We start from the raw sequence: 19,360 nt of genomic DNA, 5'->3' as shown, positions 1-19,360 counted from the left end.
AGAATAAATGAACCAATAAATTCACTTGGACCTGAACATTACAAAAATAGAAAGCTTCTGCAACTTCACACAACTTTTTTAATTAAACCTCACATTTTATTAATATTCTGTTTGCACACTTCACCTTCTCCCTACTAGTCATAGCTTTGCTGTCACATTTGGTCTTTTCCTCCCGTTTAAGTATTTAAAATATGCAACATTTGCATATTTGCAACATATTTGCAACATGTGCAACATTAAGATGCAACAAGCATCTTAATATCCTTTTTTTACTGGTTGATTTGCCTTTTTTTTTTTTTTTTTAAAGCTACTTATTTGTTTTGAAATAAAAATTGTCCAAACACATCCACCTGAAACACTGGTTTCCTCATAGATTTGTATTCTGATTGCAGTGTTCAGATTGGTGCAGTCAATCTTACGAGGCAGAGAAATTGTATTGCATAGAGATGATTTTTTTCCTCCCCTAAGGAAGTGTGTGTCTGTGTCAGCTTGTGGCTTCTTCTGCAGCCACAGAGATAATTTAATCAACTATCCGTGGATTCACTGAGTGGAGAATTTATTTTAATGACACAAAGTCCTACAATTCCTGTTCCTCCTACTCCTAGATCAAAAGGAGGAAGGCGAGGTGGAAAGGATGAATAGCCAGAATGCTGAGTCCAATCAATTCCCAGCTGCTTTGACAGCTCTCACAGGGCTATAAGTAGCTAAGGCAATTAAAACAAGACCATCTCTGGGGCTTTTTTAAGATACACATTGGTACCGAAATCATGACCCCAGCATCCTGAAGACAGAGTTAGTGGCTTAAACCTAACACACTTTCATCACCCTAAATCCTGCACTGTGCGTGGCATAGAAAGGCTAAACCTCAGGATCTGGCCTCGTGTGTCTGTATAAATAGATATCTTTTGGTTAAGTAATGTGAAGTAAGAGGGTGCTGGAGGGACAGCCTCGTTTTACCCACTGAACTGATTTCTCGTGGCACAGTTTATCTCTGAATTTTGGACTTGATAATTTAATAAGCATCCTGTTATTTTGCTAGAAGATCGAGAAGATCAGAACTTCTCGTAGGAGTAAACTCCATTAGTGATTAGAAACTGGATACCTGCTCCCTGATTTAATGGAAAGCTGCAGTTTAATTTAAGATCACTGACATTTTCTTACCAGCTGGTAAGAAACTGGGCAATTTTCGAACACAAAAATTATTTACCATTTAGGCTGTTTTTTTACAGTAGGGAAGGGATTATAGACCAGAGTCCTTTCATGAGAATGGAGGAGAGATGCACAGCTTTGAACCTGTTTGTTTGCACCTTTCTTGCTTCTGGATTGGACTAGAGGGAAAATACAGCTAAGAATAACCAAAAAATGCTTATGGAACGGAACTCAGCATCTGCATCTCTCTTAACCCAGTTTTGTCTGTATTTTATTTTTGGATAAAGTCTTTAATGGCCAACAGAGCTTTAACGAATGTAAAAAGATGCTTGGAAATTTTCTACATAAAGCAATCATATTCCTTTCTTACTTGCTCACAACATTCCCCAATCCCTGAAATAAACTTGTGAAGTTGGGAGAAATAAAGGGGACATCATGAAACAAGACTCACTCCTGTTTGGCTTCCTTCTCCCAGCTTTCATATTTTATGGTGTCAGTACCTGCTTGTGCATGGGAAGAGCAATACAGCTCTTTAAAAATACAGCCTGTGTCTGTTTTTTTTTTCTTTTAAGATTACAATCAAGCAAGTTTGGCCATTTGAAAGTCAGCTGCATGGGCTGCTGACTCAGAAGAGGACTAGATATCATCTTGGCAGCAGCTTGGAAAAATGTTTCCATTGTGCTGGTGAAATGAATGCAAAATATTTATTCTTTGAGCTTGTTCACAACAGCAGCTCAGTCCTCAGCTGGAACTGAGGGTGGGGCCATGTGGAAGACATTTATAGGAAGACAATAATGATTTGTGCAGGGCCCAAGGTGCACATAATCTTATTGTATGATTAACAAAGGACAAGGCTCCTACCACATGGGGCTTAGAAGCTGAAGTGTAAACCGGTGAATTAATCAACAGAGAATAAAAGAGAAAAGGTAGTGGAGGCAGAAGGGCAGCAAAAGAATGGGGAGGGGACAGAATTCGAGAGGGGATTGATTAACGTAGTCTTTTTGCATGTTTAGTCTTTCAGTAAACTGCTAGTGGTAAGGTTAGTATGTTAGACTTTTGACATTTCGATCTATCCTACTTTTTCACTTAAAACTGCACAAGCCAGGGGCATCCGTGGTATGTAGAAAATCTTCTTCCTTCTGTACCTCCGAACAGAAAGTTACTAATTGCTATTTTGTGGTACATGAGCACATATGATTCAAGCAAAAAAAAGTAAACACGCTTCTTGCCCTCAGGACTTTGTTGTCCAAGAGCCCGATCCAGCAAAACAGGCCGGGCAAACTCTAAAACCGTAAGAAAGCATTGGCTTAAACAGGATTGTTCCTAAACGCTGCTCCCAGTGCGTGCTTGCAGAAGAGATTTTAAGTGTAGCCATAACACAGTGAGCAATGACAGAAGGCATTGAGGAAAGGTAACCTGAAGGTTACAGCCCCGGGTTTGGTTGATGTTGCTATTTGTATTAACGTTGCTGGATCTCAGGTGGTGTTTTGTTTTTCGCTGATGCCAACACGGTGGTGGCCCTGCTCCAGGAAAACACTTAAATGTGCGGTTAAGTTTAAGTATATTGGTAGCCCTGCTGGAGTCAACAGTACTGGAGCACTTAAAGCTGTGTGCATGTCAAGTCACTTTGCTGGATCGGGGGCTTTGTACAAGTTTTATGGTTTATTAAAACACTTTCAAATGACAACCGCAAGTACTGAAGATGAAAAAGGAAGCTGATGGACTGAGGGTGGAAAAAACAGTTGGGAAATACATTAAAGGTTCAGAAGAGAATGAGGGAAAGAGATTGGAGGAGAGGAGGGGACAGGACAGGACAGGGACAGGGAGACAAGAGGGAGAGGAGAACTGGTGAGAATGGAAAATAGCTCCTGACTGAGTGACAGGGAGAGCAGCAGCTGCAAGATTGCTATCTCCCTGCTGTTGTGTGTTTGGCATTTCAAGCTTTGGGTGTTGTGATTTTTTGGTGTTTCCAGTATTTACTGGGAAACATTTGTGGTGTGTTCTACCTCAAGATCCAGCTCCTTACGTGAACTGGAACAGCTACAGATGAAGACACGCCTTATGAAAGAAGATGACAGACCCCTTTCTTCCCCCTTTTCCTTAGGTGTGCTGGAAATGACTGCACAAAAGTACATCCTAACAGACATCTTGCATGCAGGGAAGCCCCTGCCAAAGATGATTTCTTAGGGAGCACTTTGAGGAATTCAGAATCACGGAATCATTTAGGCTGGAAAAGACCTCTAAGATCATTGAGTCCAACCTTTGACCAATGTCCACCTTGTCAACTGGCGATGGCACTAAATGCAACATCCAGTTGTTTCTTCAACACCTCCAGGGATGGTGACTCCACTGCCTCCCTGGGCAGTCCATTCCAATGTTTAAGAACCCTTTCCATGAAGAAATTCCTCCTGATGGGAGAAGAGGCTGAGCCCCATCTTGCTACAACTTTCTTTCAGGTAGTTGTGGAAAGCAGTACAGTCACCCCTGAGCCTCCTTTTCTCCAGGATAAACACCCCCAGCTCCCTCAGCTGCTCCTCATAGGACTTCACCAGTTCCATTGCCCTTCTCTGAACTCGCTCCAACACCTCAATGTCTTTCTTGTCAAGAGACACAGAACTGGACACAGGACTTGAGATGTGGCCTCACCAGTGACAATTACAGAGGGACAGCCACTTCCCTGGTCCTTCTGGCCACACTATTTTTGATACAAAATAGTTGCCACAGAAAGTGCCCAACTTTCTTTCCTGGAATTTGCCTTCAGAGTTATTCAGAGTCATTTCCTTTTCATTAAAGAAAACAAGAGTTTAAAAAGGATAAAAACAGTGCCAATAGCTGGACATGGGTTGGAGACCAGAGAGAGCTGAATGCAACCATCTGCCCTGCCAGAGATCACTTGTGCAATTCTAAGTCACTCAGTCTGCCAGTGCCTCAGTTTCCCATTTATAATAAAATAGGGCTACACTGAGTCAGAAATGTCACAGTGATAAACACATTAAAACGTTCTACATTACTCAGACATTTTCTGAACAGGAGCTGGAAGTGCCTTAAGATAAGTTAACCACAGATAGAATCTATTGTATCTAAAGTTTGTAGCAACAGGCTTTTACACTGCAGACTGTAACTGTGGACGGGAAGCCCTCATGTTTTCAGAGCACACCAAGATGTGCTCAAAAGGTCACTGTGAAATAGGCTGCTCTTCTGAGCCCCAGGGAAGCATGACAAGGAATAATTTCAGCTCTTTGCTGAAGAGCATTTAACTACAGACTGAATCTACATCTAAGCTTATGTGCTTGTGAACCCAGAGTTTGCCATCTCCACGCTGTAAGCATCCACTCCCTGTGGATACACTTCTGTATCTGCACCTCCACAAGCTCTGCAGTAACATGAGCGGTGGTGCCGGCTTGCTGGAGGTGTATCCCTGGTCCTTAGTCTGGAAATAATTTCGATTTTTTTTCAATTCCACTTCCTGGAATACAGGGAAAAGCCTTACCACTATTTGCATGTCTCTTTATGGTACTGTTTGTAGTCGTGAAACATTGAGCTCAGGTGCTTGATACGCTTCTTGCTTAGCACAGCCCTTGGTTCAGATGGCGTCAAACCACAGAACCAGTGCAGAGCACAATCTGGTTCCACTGGTAGGGTACCTGAAATGATGGAAGGATGCAGTTAAGGGGCTGTCAAAATGGAAAGCGTGCATGACAGAAGGAAGATACCCACTGCCTGTCGCTGTCAATGCAGATTTCTTTTGTGCATAACAACAAAAGAGAAGCAGCACACAAAAATTAGGCCTGGAGTGATCAGCAGTAGGTCTGGAATGAATGCAAGAAGAGGGTTAGGTTCCTCAAGCTGTGCACATTCAGTGCGTTTTCAGTCAAAAATTAATTTACTTGGAGGTTACAGGTCAACTGTAGGCTCTGTGCTGAAGGAAGTTTATTAATATATTGGTTTGTTTGTGCACAGTAGTAGCTGCTCTGAGATAACAGACTTCACAAGCTTTAGTGGGGCCACTGATAGCACTCATGCCTAGAGTTTGTCAGCTGTGGGGTGGGCTTGAAAGCTAATGCTTAACCCCAAGGGCTACGAGGAAGTCCTTCCTGGTGTTCAAAGTCCTCCTAGAACTGCACAAAAAAATGCATCATTCTTTGCCTGCCTGTTTGAGAGAGCTTCCAAAGGCTCCTTCTGGAGCCCTGCTGAGATCCTCAGCCATGATGAGCCCTGCAGGAAGTGGCCACCTGTAGCAGCTGCTGGTTTTCTGTTTAGCTGCAGTTACCTGCACTTTGTTGCACAGCAGCTCGTGCCACAGAGGGAGTTATTTATTCAGTCCAGGTCTGTGCAAATTCCTTGGAGTTTTATTAAGATTGTGGGTGACTCAGCTCTGAGCTGAAGGTTTTCGCTATTTCTCAGGAAGCCGCCTTTGTAACTCTGACCGGCATTGCTCTGCCAACGTCCAGGTTTGATAGACCTGCTTCTGGACTCTGAAAACTGTTGATGATCATGAAAATGACAGGCTGAGAGAGTTGGGGCTGCTCAGCCTGGAGAGGAGAAGGTTTTAGGGAGACGTTACAGCATCTTCCAGTATCTAAAGGGGCTACGAGAGAGCTGAAGAGGGACTTTTCAAGAGGGCGTGGAGTGACAGGACAAGGAGGAATGGTCTTAAGCTGAAGGATGGAAGGTTAAGGATAGATTTGAGGAAGAAATTCTTTACTGTAAGCATGAGGCATTGGACACTTGGGGTTGTGGACTCTCCATCCCTGGAAGTGTTCAAGGTCAGGTTGGATGGGGCTCTGAGCAACCTGGTCTAGTGGAAGACGTCCCTGTCATGGCAAGGGGGTTGGAACGAGATGATCTTTAAGGTTCCTTCCAGCCCAAACCATTCTGTGATTCTAAAATTACATTTGAACAGTAGGCTATGAGTAGGTTATTAGAATTTTGTATAGTTTACTCAAGCTTCAAGTGTGGTATCAATTAACTTCAGGCTTTGTTAGGGGGAAAAGTGTTTCATTTTAAGTTTGAAAAATATCATTGAAAGCTGGTATAATAAATGTTTGCACAGTGAAGTCACTATCCGTGACTGAGCTTTGAAATATAACACTAAGATGAAGAAAGCAAAGTGGTGGGTAGTAAATGTGTTTATTTAAATCAGATTTGGCTCTGAGTATTTTTTTTTTTTCATTTGTTATTCTCAGTGGCCTCGGTTCTGCAGATTACTCATCAGTACTCTGGCCTCAATCCAGCTAAAGTACTTAAGTAAGTGCATAACTTTAACTAACACAAATAATCCTGTATTCAGTGCCAGCAAATGAAGACCCACATAAGTGTGGGTTCACACTTTCTTCTTTTCCATTCACTTTAAATCAGTGGATGCTTACCTGTTTTTTACCAATAGGATTATCTTAATCTGTTCTTTGTTTTGTTGTTTGTTTTTTTTCATTTTTTTTTTAAAATGAACATGTCCTACAACAAAATATCTACTGTAATCATGCTTATTACCTGATTGCTGCAGCTTTTTCCAGCAGTAATTCCCCTTGCCCTTAACTATGACCTTCAGTATGATAAAGGGTTGGTTTTATTTCCAACAGCCTAAGGAGCACTCAAGCCTCTGTGTGAAAACAGCTAAAGTATATCTTTTTGAACATATACAATAACAAATATTTAAGACAAGAACACTTAAAAACTCTGGAATAGATTAAAAATAAGTGGCATCCCTGTGTTTGCAGCCACTTGTAACATCTATAGCCTTATCAAACTCAGATTAGTTCCTCAAAAGTACTTGACTTTTTTGAACTTTGTGTTCAAAAAGACAGAATTTAAATTGTTGTGCTGTTTGATTAATAATGTGTCACACTGATAATTTTGATTTGGACTCCACCTATATTCTACATGAGTAATCTGAGGAAGGAATGTGGGCCACGAAGGCTTGTCTAGAGAGTGCCTCTGATATTCTTGACTCAAAACTCCACCTTATCTGAGTAGCAGAGTGATACAGGATCAGACACACAGCTACAGATTAGAGGTTATGTAAACAAATCCTGCCCCTTCTCCACTCCTGCCTTGACTTCTCTCTAAGAACTTAGCTCAGGATCTGGACTATTTCTTCATCTTTTACTGTCTTTATTTTTCAGAAGTGCTTAAGTCTTCTCTCAGTGGTACCATTATTTTTCCTCAAAGGGAGGAGCTGCAGGACACTGTTTATGTATAAAACAGGTTCTTTGTTTCTGGTGTCATATCAAAGGAAGTTTTGTAAATCTATCCTGTGTCTGAATTAAGTTGGGAGCAAAACTCACTGGGATTAAACTGCAAGTTCATTTCCATACAGAAATATTTAGGAAGGGCTTGACACTAAAAATGTGAAATCACTCTGCACATTCAGTCCATGTTATCTTCAGGGTAAGCAGATTTCAACACTCAGTACAGCAGTGAGGATTTAGTAGAAATGCAAGTTGTCCATTTCATCATCTTTCCCAGTGCTGAATGCAGTCCTCTATTTCTTTTTTTGGGGGGATTTGGCTAAATTTTCTTGTCATTCCATTTATGTTATCCATTTAACCTACTACAGATCCCCAACTGTGACTGCATATCACTAATAATTAACTCTGTACAGTAATTAATATTATAGCTGCTGCTATGTGAGAAGATATCTGCAGTAGGAGGTTGGTTAGTAGTTGTAAAATATAGAAGCAATATACAGTTGTTCTGTATTCCATGTTAAAGGACTCCTGCTCAGGACCACTGGGCGAGCCATATCCTGATGATGTTGGGATGAAGTAAAAAAATCCCTTCAGGGCAGAGTTCTTACATGATGGCAAACTCCATTTGAGCTGTTTTGCAATGAAATCAAACCATTAGGGCTTCTACAGCCCCACCATACAGTTTTAGAAATAAGTTTAGAATAGACAGAGTTGTTCCCTCACTTCCATACCTGCTGCAGGACAGTTGCAGCCTTGATTCACTGAGGGTCTCACAGATTAGGGACAGAGCACCCAGCTGACGTTGGGGAACACACCATGCCAATACAGGGAGTGTTGTCAGAGCCAGCTCTTGTTATGGGACTTTGTTACTGTGTCCTAATCAAGTTGTAATGTCTGAGATGTAACCACCTTCATTTACACTTGCTGCTCACCGGAACGATTAGAGCATTTAATATTTCAGAAGCCTTTTCAGACTAAAGCAACTTTTATTGCATTCCTTTTGGGTACAGGAAGAAAAAACTTAAAAAAAAAAATAAACCCCAGCATTTTGTGAGTGTGATCCCCTTCCTTACTGGTTTGGTGCTGGAACAGAAGTTCCTTAGAACAGATGGTAGAAACTACAACTCCTGCTCCGTTGCTCTGTTCACTCTGAGCTTTTGGAGGTGAGGAGGAGACTCTGTATCAGGCCAGGCCTAGAGCTCTATGCTGGGACTGACTGTGTTCTCAAAGCCCCCAGCAGACTCAGGGACTGCCACCCCATGCAGCCTTTTCACCTCGCAGGTGGCATTTTTAAATCCTGAAGGGATCCAAGATGGGATCCTGACCTCAGCCTCCCTGATTCCAGTTTTCTCAGCTGTTGTAAACCACTGGTATCAGTTACCACACTCTAGCAAAAAACAAGTAGGAGTTTAATTTACAGTTTAACCAGCAGATGAAACCTTTTTTTTTCCCCCCCTGATAACTTGTCTTTATCTACTTCACAAACCAGACTAGATTAAGCCAAAATTGAGCAGGAAGTGTTTTAAATTAATTTTGCACAAAGAGATTGCAACAGGATAAACATATCCATGACATACATTTGGAAAAATTATAAGTTGTTCTTTGACAGCTCATCAGGAGAAGAGTTGTGAACTGCTTCAGTTGTATGTAACTGTAATTGTAGTAAGGAGCACTAGCAAATGGTGGGAAAATTACCACTTGTAGTTTACTCTTGCATTCAAAATGGCTTTGCCCTGATTTGCATTTAGATGGGAATTCCTTCTGTTGCTCTTCAATCCATTAGGTTTTATAAGGTAAGTAGCTTTTTTTTTTTTTTTTTTTTCCCTCTGAAGTGCTGGGAAGGGCATTCAGTTTTACTGCTGTGCCGTGAGCTGTGCAGGTGGCACCTCAGCATATCCATATTAAGCCATCAGGAAAGAAAAAGCCTTGAATTTACCTGGAAATGCCTATTTCTAAATAAAGCACAGGTAACATTTCTGTTGCAATGCTTGAATAAGTCTGTTCCACGCAGACTTGTGACTTGCAGCAGCATTTCTTATTTTAGGTTGCTCTTTCTATTCCTACCCAGTCACCAAAGACTAATATGTAATCTTTATTATTACTCAAGCAATATTTGCTTTAGGATTTTTTCTAATGCAGAATTAAGGCTACTTGTTTGTGGGGAGGGAGGAAAAGCAAATTTACATTTGTATTAGATTGTTGGTAAACTGGCTTTTGTACAAAAGATACATATAAAGAATTCTCATTGAATTACCATACTAAGACTAAATATATTTTTCCAAAGTTTGGACAAAAATAGAAACAACAAAAAAAAAATAAGTCTGGAAGGGACATTAAAAATTCATTTGCCCCCACAGCGCAAATAACTATATGTAAATAATAACCAACAAATTTTTTGTTTTAACCTGTTGCTAAAAGCATCCTGGGATGGAGATATTACAGTTTTTTCAGCAAAACGTGCCGGTGCTTCACTGTTGGTACAGTCAGAAAGTTCTCCCAAAGTCCAAGCTAAGAATTCCTTGCTAAAGGCTAAGTAGATAACTTCTCATCCCATAACCAGTGGACCAAGAAGATAGTTAATCACTTTCCTTCTTGCAAAAACACATTATACTTGGAGACTGTTACAGTATTTTTCTTCAGTCTTCTGTTCCATTATTTTTTTCTTCCTTTCAAGATGAAGAAACTGTGAAGTTTTCAAGTCCTTCTTTACAGGTTTTCTAAACTCCTAGATCATTGTTGTTCCTCTTTTTGGACTCTCTTGGTTCATTCTTGAGTTTAATCCCTAAAACTGCAGTGTCCCAGCTGGCATCTAACCAGGGAATATGTAGAACAGATTCTCCACGTCTTACCTATAACACACTGGTAGACAGTGTGATTTTTTTTTTTTTATTTTCAAGAAACTGACACTGTAGTCTGATTTTTAGTTTCACTCTCAGGTCTGCTGCAAGTCCCATTTTATTTTTGCATTTGATTATTGTGTAACATGCTCTACTTACCCATATCAAAGTGTATCCTGTTTTTCAAAGCATTGCAGCAATTCCCAAGATTATTTGAACTTCTGAGGCTGTCCCTAAAAAAGCAGCTTCTCTTGCCATTGAGTCATTTTGAGTCATTTGAAAATGTGGTCGGGTTATTCATTACTTCTTCATCAAGTCATCAGTGGAAACACTGAATGATATAAGCCAGAACACAGAACCTCTGCAGAACTCTCTCTTAAACTCTTCCAGTCAGATAAAGAAGCCTTACTACCTTCCTGGTGAATATTGTTGTGACCTTTAGCAGTCGTTCCTGGCTTGCTCGTGTGCCTGTCGTGCAAGAAATGCCAGAAGTCCCTTAATTCACGCTGCACCTGCTCACCACGGGACTTCCAGCCTCTTACTAAAGAGACTGAGAGTGGCTTGGTAGTGGTTATACATGTTGGATATTAGAGATGATCCTTCTCTCTTCTGTCTGCTTGAAATGGGTGTAGCTGTTCTCTTGGAATCAAACTTGCACCAAGGGGTGCAATAAAGTTCCTTGGCTCGCTGCCCCCACCTTCCCTCACATATAGCTGTGCTGGGAACCTGAGCAGGTGGAGGTGCAGTGATCTGGTTTTATCCATTTTATCCAAAGTAGTTGTCTTTAACGTGCCGTGTGAAGGATGTCCCAGAAATATTTGTTTCCCCACCAGGCTGCAGAAGCAGCAGCCCAGGGTAACTTGTTCAACACAAAAAGCTGCAGAGCAACTGTGAGTCCAAGCATTTTGATACAGCTGATCTGATGGCTGCCAGGGATAGATCCCTATCCTCGAGGATGAATTCCTGCTAACTCAGGGAGGCAAGATGGCAGGTAACTTATAAAAACAATCTTCTGCTGATGTTAATTGCTGCTCACATCCCTGAACTGTCCCTATGATTTAAATTTAGCATGCTCTTATGAACACAATGGGATTCCTTTAATAGGACACAGGACTAAAAGGACTCCTTGATTATCAGAAAAAGGAAACATAGATTATCAGACAGGTTTTAACGTATTCATTGTAAATGAATATATAATTTACAGGACTGATTTTACTTTTACAGAGCATTAGTCACTTCTCACTCCCTTTGCACTAGGAAGCTAGAGAAAACAACCAGAGACAAAGTAAGAAGTTACCTATTAAAATTTACATTCTAGCCTCTAGAAGACATAAAACTCCTTTTATTTACATCCACCTTTTATGACTTCTGCTGTTGTATCAACCGAGAGTTGTTTTACTTTATCTCCTCAAAGATTGCTGCCACTGCTGTGTTAAGGTTGTGTTGGTCCACGTTTTTTGGCGTAAATAATGTCCTTGTAAAAACATGGAAAAGTAGAAATGTATTCAGGCAGCTTTGGTTTTTGCATGTATTTCTCTTCTAAACTTTTCTCTATAGAATTTATTTTGCCTTGCAGCGTTTAGCATGCAAAGTATGTTCTGTCTTGTTGCAGGGGGTATCTCAAACAGTTGAAACTGGTTACCTGATAGCAAATTTTAAAGCATAATTTAGTCAAATCCCTTGGTTATAGTTAAGAGAAACCTCCTGTGGCAGTAGAACAAACATTCACCAACAAATCCCATATATTGAAATGTTACAATATATAGTATCAGCCTGGTGGAAATTATAGATCCTTTGAAAGAGATTTTTTTTCCATATCTTTAGCCAGTAATGCTTCTGTAAAATGACAGGCAGAGTTTGTAAAGAGGTAGTACTGTTAAAAATATCTTCCAGTTTGTCTAATCTTGTTCACAGTGGACAGGACGGTGCTTTGACCTTGATTTAAGCTGACTCAAGAGTGGGTTGTTTTCAGAAGGTGTGGTCCCACTGTCACTCCTGCCCTGGGCACTCCATGTGCCAGTGCTAATACAACTGCACGGTGACCTGGATCAGGAACTGATCTGGATAAAACCCAGTCTTTTTTTATTAGTCCCTTTGGTTTTCAGCTGCATCAGTTTCCTGTTCTGACTCACTGTGTTGCCTACAAGCCCAAAAGGAACCAGAATGCAAAGCAAGGAGCAAAAGGAATGCCATGATCAGCAGCTTGTTCCAAAATTGGTTTAAACAAACTGTGAGACTGCAGGCAGACTGAGGGATGGGGTTTCAGCGTTTAGTTCTCCATTTCCTTCTTTTTTTTTTTTTTTTCTTTGAGCAGTGTGGATGGTACAACACAGCTATAACGTTTCCATTACAAGCCTCTGTTATATATTAAATTACTGCCTTTTTATTATTTTGAGTCTCTCATAGTGGTCTTGGTCTGGGTGTAGATTCTGCCACTGTGAAACCCTGGTCCTGCAGTGGGTTCTGATGTTCACAGTGCAATGCAGCACAAAATAGGCTTACCTGACTTCTCAGAAATGTCTCGTGTTCTGTAGCAGGTGAAATGCAATGCACACCTTTCAAGACTCAGTGTCACTTCCAAGTACAAACAACCTCAGAGTTGTATTTCCTCATGGCTCGTACTTACTAGATAATTATGGGGAGTAAATAAAAACAAAGAAACAAAATCATGGCAGTTATTTCCAGTCCATTATGTCACCTTATTCTTCTCTTCCTTTGATTAGGAAAAGATGTCTAAAACTCTTATCACTATCAAGGTACACGATAAGGAAGATAAATTATTTAGAGCTTTTACAGCTAGCTCCCAGAGATAATTAGAAGCTTCCAAAGCATTTCAAATAGTAGGCTGAAAATATAATAAATTAATACGAACTGTTTTGATATCTTGTGTGACTGGTCAGTTAGAGCATTTATTAAAATCTTAGAAGGCAAAAAATACACCTAGGAAGGAAATATTGCAGGGTTTTCTTTTCAAAGAATCTTTACGGTAAAGAAGAACTGGATATTGTTAACTTTCCCATATATCCTTAAAAGACTCCTTAGGAAGAGGCAGTTTGGTGAAAAAAAAGCTGTCACCAGCACTTAGTTTCCTTGCTTGAAACTTCACCGGACTTGAGAAATTAGATAGATTTCTGTTTTCCCATAATACTTGGCTCTCTCCTCCCACCGTAGCTTCAATTCTAATTATCTTTCATACTCTCCTACGTTATTTGCACATTACTGTGCTATCCTAGATCTTATCACCCTTCCCTCCTTGAAGGACTTGCTGAACTTTTGAAGCTTTGAGCTTCCCCTTGGGAGCAATAGATTTCATGTGTTCACTAATGACTCCTGTGGCTCCTCTGGAGCACCATCCATGTGTGTCTGCGCACAGGATCTGCTGCCACTGCCAAAGAAATAATCTGTTTTCCCCTTCTACAGCACCTGTGTCTGAGCTGCTCTGGTCCTGCCGAGCTCCCTAAGCTGTCAGCGGGGATCTATTCATTAGAGTTAAGGAAGCCCAGCTAAAGCTTTACCACCCCCCCCGTCTAAATAAATGTAAATGGTGAATCTATTGCGAATATTTCCTTGTTTCCATCGATTCTGCTGGATCTGTGAGCCTGGCTCACAGGGTGCAGTAAAATCTCGTCCTTGGTGAGCTGAAGCCTCCCGTAGTGTGAACTCCGTCCTGCAGACAGACACTGGTACCAGGGCAAATTTGGGCGCCGCTTACGTGGGAGACGCCAACATTCGGGATAATCTTGAATTGTAACTTAATCTGGAATTGTTTCAAATGGAAACGAGCGCGCCTGTGCCCAGAGCGGGTACCCCGAGATGGCGGTACCTCAAGGGTAGGGCATACCCCGGGATAGGGGATACAGCGGGATGGCGGGTACCCCTCAACAGGGGCATACCCCGGGATAGGGGGCACCCGGGATGGCGGGTACCCCGGGATAGAGGGCACCCCGGGATAAAGGGCACCCCGGGATGACGGCCCGGCGCACTGCGGGATCTCCCGTCACACACGGGGGAAACCCCTTCCACACCCCCGCGTCTCCCCCCGCGGCCAGTGGAACCTTCCGCTTCCCCGCCGCTGCCTCGCAGGTGAACGCTCGGGACCGTACCAACCGCGGCTGGAGGGGGAGAGCGAGGCTTCCCCGGCCCCGCCTCCCTTCGCCCCGCTCTAGCCCAGGGCAGCCCGGCGCACAGCCGAGCCAGCGGTACGGGCTGCGAGCGGCGGCCGCCCCGGCAGAGCTCTCGGGGCACTAAACCTGCCGCTGCTACCCCTCCCTTTCCCGCTCGGAAGTGGTATCTCCCTTCCCCTCCCGCCGCCGACCAACGGGCTCGACTGCAGCAAAACGGGACGTACCAAGCGCTCCGCCGGGGGAAGGGGGGGGGTGCGCGGCGAGGCGTGGCGGGAAGCGCCGTCCTGCGAAACGGGAGCCCGAGGAGCCGCTCCCGCCGAGCGGGGAGGAGGCGGCGCCCGCAGGAGGCACGGCCGGGCCGGCCCAGGGGGAGCCACACCGGGGGTTGATGGGCTGGGGGAGGGCGAGCCCCGGGTCCTCCCCCCGCCAGGTTCCTCCCCCGCGCCGGGTGCGAGCGGCAGCGTGTGCGGAGGCCGAGGGGCAGCCGCCGCCGTCCCGCCTTCCCTTCCCTCCCCTCCCCTCCCCGCCCGGTGCCGCCGCGGGGCCGGTGAGTCCGCGCCTGGATGCTCATCCCCTTCTCCTCTCTTCCCTCCCGCAGGCGGCGGCAGCGGCTCCGGCTCCCTCGCAGCTCCCGGCCGCCTCCGAAGGGATGCTGGAGAAACTAGAGCTCGAAGATGAAGGTAAAAAATCCAGGGAAGCGAGGGGGGGGGGAGGGGGGGAGGGAGGGGGGCGGGCCGGGGACGCCCCCGCGCCCGGCGGGTTCTGGATAGTGAGAAGGGAGTGGGGGATCCCCCCCGGCGGGCTCGGGGATGCGCCGTGCCCGGGCCGTGCCCTTCCCGGCCCCGCATCCACCCGATCCCGCTGCGGAGCTTTTGTCCCGGCGCCGCCGCCGGGCTGTGCCCGCTGCCCTTCCCGGCGCCTGGATCCGCAGTTCCACCAGCCGGGGGTGCCTGCTCCGGAGGGGGACCAGCCTTCATGGCATCTCCTCCTCCTCCTCCCCTGGAAACACTCGTTCTCCTCGAATACGTCCGCGATACCAAATATAGGCTTTGGGAGCAGTGATGGAAAGCTCTTTCGGCTAAAGCTTCTTCTCCTTATGGCAGCGCGTACATCTGTTCTGAGCGGCAGCTGTAAACTCGATTTTCCTTATGTGGCCGCTCTCTCTGGTTGTTCTTCGCTGCAGCTCTGACAGAGCGTGCTCTGCTCCGTAGGGAAACTCCTGCAAGTTCTTCCCCTCTTGCATGCACTAAACCGTGCTGTGGATGTGGGTTTGGGTGTTTTTGGTTTTGTTTTTGTTGTGTTGGGGTTTTTTTTTTTTGGTTGTTTTGTTTTGTTGCTTTGTTGGTTTTTTTTCTTTCTTTCTTTTTTTTTTTCCCCTCGAACTTGCACAAAGCAGTCGCTTCACCTCTGAAAGATCCGTGTTGAATGTCTTGAGCTTTCATTTTCAGAAAGGATTAGCCCGGTGGATGCAAATGTGGACGAGAAGGGCTAATCTCCGTGCTCAGCGTTGTGGAGTGGCTGAGACTTCATGGGATGTGTTTTTTTTTTTTTTTTCCTGTAGTTGGTAGCTGCTATTGTGAGATGTAGGACAAATATTTAAGGAAAACTTTGAAAATAGCAGGCTGAGTCATTCTGTGAGGAGAAATATCTAAAGCCGGTATGCTAATAAGGCAGCTTCTTGGTTACGAGCATGCTGCCTGCAGTTGTGGGACTGGTCTGGAAAAGTAACACCTTTTATTTTAATCTTTCTGTGTGTGAGAAAAGGAAGCTCTTAACAATTGCATTCTTTGAGCTTTTTTTTTTTTTTTTTTTTAGTAGCCCAGACAGAGCCTGAATTGCAATGAAACGGTTGTTCCTTTGTGCAACTTGAACATGCTTAAGTATGAATATTTGGTGCAGGAGATCTGTTGCTAGTCTGTAGGTTTTTTTCCTCACACTGTTTTAACTTTTTAGTCAGTCATTCATGATATGCTTATGGAGAGTTAGAAAGTTACCAATTTACATGTTGATTTTTATGTGAGGCTTTGCTATTGCAAGACACAAGTTCCTAAAACCTGCTGAATCACTAATAGTTAAGCCATTTTAGAAGTTAAACACCTTAAAAATTTAGATATCTGAAAAGGATGTCTAGCCTACAACAAAACAAAGTAACAAACCTTCAGTTTTGAAACACCTTTGCACTTTTAAAGGTGTAACATGGTATGATTTGGAGACACTTGATTAGGCTGAAGACCTGTGTGTCTTCTAAAACCCTGCAGTAAAATAATACAAATTCTTCAGAAGCTTTGGTAGGTTTTGTTTCTTTTTTTTTTTTTTTTTCTTGATTTTCAGGCTTCTATTTCACTTTGTCTCCCAGTTCGTTTAGCTTTAAAGCTGAGGCTTTGTCTGTGGGTGCTCACGCTGGGTGGGTGAGAGCAGTTCAGGGATCTGTCAAAAGATAATATATAATAGCAAAACTCTGGCCAGTTTAAGGTAGTATGTGGGCTTTGAAAGGAAGCAGTCACCTTATTACCCTTTCAGACTTTAATGGAAACCTTGTTTTAGGCCTAATTTTAAGGCCAAGTGGAAAGGATGTAGAGGGCTGTATTCACAACCTAAAGTGTAAGTGAAATGAAGAGTGTTGAGAGTCAGACCAAAACTTACTGCTCAGAATTCCTCTGTCTGAAGAGGCCCAGAGGAGCAGAATTACAGGAAACTGAGATGCAGGTGGAAATGCGGCAGCTTAGTTGCAGTACCTGTTTTATGACCTAAATTTTTGCACTGGTTGCTGTCGTTGTGTTTGTGCTAATATTGGGGGTGGGGGAGTAAAGTGGCATCTGATGGTGTTCACTTTGTTGTTGGATTGCAAGTGGTGAGGGCTCAGAAGTCGAGAAATCTTGATAGGGTTCCGTTAAGACGCTGTAGCCAAACAGTAACTGATGATCTTTTGTCAAACTTGAAGTCTCTCTGCTGCGGGAGTTAAATGGGAAATCTGAAACTCATTTTGACTTTCCTGACTGCCTCTACTATGGAGTATTTGCAGGCTTTCCAGTTCTGTATCCATCAACAGTTGCTAACTATCTTGTGTATCAAATTATGCTGCAGTTTTGTTGAAACAGGGAGCTTAATAAAAGGAGCTGAAAAATGAGGCTCAGTGTGTGCACTGAATGCCATCCAGTTTGTGAAGTGAGGTTTTTTTTCACTCTTCTCAAAGGTTACTCAAATGAGAATGTGAAAGCACAGAAGGCATTAATTTAATTTGAATTCTAATTAAGAGAGTGGAATTGAAAAAATGATACTAGAAAGATTTATGGTCTAAGCAGTACTGTAATGAAATAGGCAGAGTTTGGCCTGATGATTTGATTTCTAAATAAAATGGTGCTGTAAGCTGAAGGGCAATTTTGTTTTCCATTGTATACAAAGAATGTATATAAATTATTCTATGTGTAATTAGCACGGACAGTGTTAGGTAGGATCCTATTGTTGCAGAAAGAAGTGCTGGTCGTCTTTTTTGCATAAAACGTCTTTACTTCCTTTGTCTGCCTGGGCTCTCTATGATCAGTGTAACTTGTTGGTGAGTCACTAATCTGTCTAGGACTGGCTTAATAAGTACTGCTGTGGTGATGTGTAAGGCTAAATCTTGGTGACATGACATCAAACAGCACCAATGCACTACAGCAGGCTGAAGGCTCATTTTCTGCACATATTGAGTCCACAGAAGGACTGGCTAGGCCAGGAATATTTATTTTCCTTAGGACTCCCTAAAGAACCTTTTTCCAAGCAGCAATCAGAGCAGGAAAATGAAAACTCACAAGTGAAAAGTCCAGAGTCCCTTTTTAACTGAAGGATGCTCAGCTTAAAAATAAACAGAAAACTCAGAGTAAAATATTCTAAACTCATCCTGCTCAGTATTCCTTGGATGGGAATGACCTACCTGTGTTTCCTCAAAAAGTCTGAAAGCTACTTGTTGATGGGTGTGGAGTTTCTCACTGTAGCCTGAAATATCGTGCTGAGAGACCTCTCATGAACGTAATAAATGATCAAAAACCGGTTATCTTTGTACATGTTGTGGGCTTCCTTGCCCAGCTTTGGTGTTTGTGCAGTCATGTTTCTATATTAAGGTTGTTCCTAGTTCTGATCAATGTCAAGAGTGGCTCTGGGTTCTCTTTAATGGATGACATGATGAGCTTGGAAAAGAACAAAGAGAAATTATTCTGAAGATCTAATGTGAAAAAGGGCTTTAGTTAACAATTTATGCTTAGAAGCTTTAATTTGTTAAGATGGAGTTCATCAGTGATTGTGTTCCATCAGCTACCTGTGCTGTGAGAGGGGAAACCAGATTTGAGTAGCAAATGAGCAGCAGACACATCCCTGTCAGTTGTATTGATTTAATTGGTGTAGTTTTAGCACGTTATTTTGGAAACTAGTTTTGTTGCTCACTGGGGGTAATAAATAGTAGCTGCTGAAAGCAGAATTAACTACTTTTCCATAGCATCTGCCAACCTCTTTTTGGGGTGTTTTCTGCAGACAGAGTGAAGTTAAGTGCAGGGCTGTGCTGTATCTGTGCTCAGTTCCTAGGCTGGAAAAAGAGAGTTCTGCAAAGTGTGTGCAGCAATTGTAGCATCAGAGTCATGGGGCTGATGTGCTCGCTCCTGAATGCTCTGCTTCTCTGGATTGTTGCACAAAGCAGCATTTAGACATTTGATAAACAGTTTGCATTAGAGTGGAATCTCTCCTAGTAATGCTCTGGCCTTCATCTCACTCTTCCTGTGTCATCCATCTCTTCTGTTCCGTGCTTGTTTCTGGCTGCCTCCTGAAATAGACTTTCACCAGTAAAATTACTTTCAGTAATTGCATCTCCTCTTAACTAATGTTGTGTCTGGGGTCATCCCTTCCCTGCTCTGCAGGACTTTTGTACTGTTTCTTATTAAAAGTAATTTCTTCTTGAGTTCTTCCTGTCTGCTATCCTCCCGCTGTCCACTGAATATCTGAATCAAGGTATGAAAACAGTTGTCACTCTTGGGCCAAAAATAGTTAAAAGAAGCTTGTAATAAAGTGCATGTTAGTGTGCAGGCTGGATTTA

At 43.0% G+C, this 19,360-nt stretch overlaps 1 protein-coding gene across 4 annotated transcripts in view; it reads left to right on the top strand.

Moving 5' to 3' along the window:
- The window catches only part of PRKAG2 (protein kinase AMP-activated non-catalytic subunit gamma 2), a 209,758-nt gene that overhangs the window by 147,185 nt on the left and 43,213 nt on the right, over positions 1-19,360 (top strand). For 3 of the 4 annotated variants that reach the window (XM_027893740.1, XM_027893741.1, XM_027893742.1), the window contains one exon: positions 14,897-14,978. In XM_027893740.1, the coding sequence (XP_027749541.1) occupies positions 14,897-14,978 (82 nt within the window). Of the gene's footprint in view, positions 1-14,585; positions 14,646-14,896; positions 14,979-19,360 lie in introns of those variants that run through there. The other variant, XM_027893743.1, reaches the window with a different exon arrangement.

Source organism: Empidonax traillii, unplaced genomic scaffold (genome assembly GCF_003031625.1).
Source record: "Empidonax traillii isolate 1590-97213 ecotype Southwest subspecies unplaced genomic scaffold, ASM303162v1 scaffold404:size960789, whole genome shotgun sequence".
Classification (NCBI taxonomy): domain Eukaryota; kingdom Metazoa; phylum Chordata; class Aves; order Passeriformes; family Tyrannidae; genus Empidonax; species Empidonax traillii.
The sequence above is the reverse complement of the archived record's forward strand: the minus strand, read 5'-3'. Positions and strand labels throughout refer to the sequence as shown.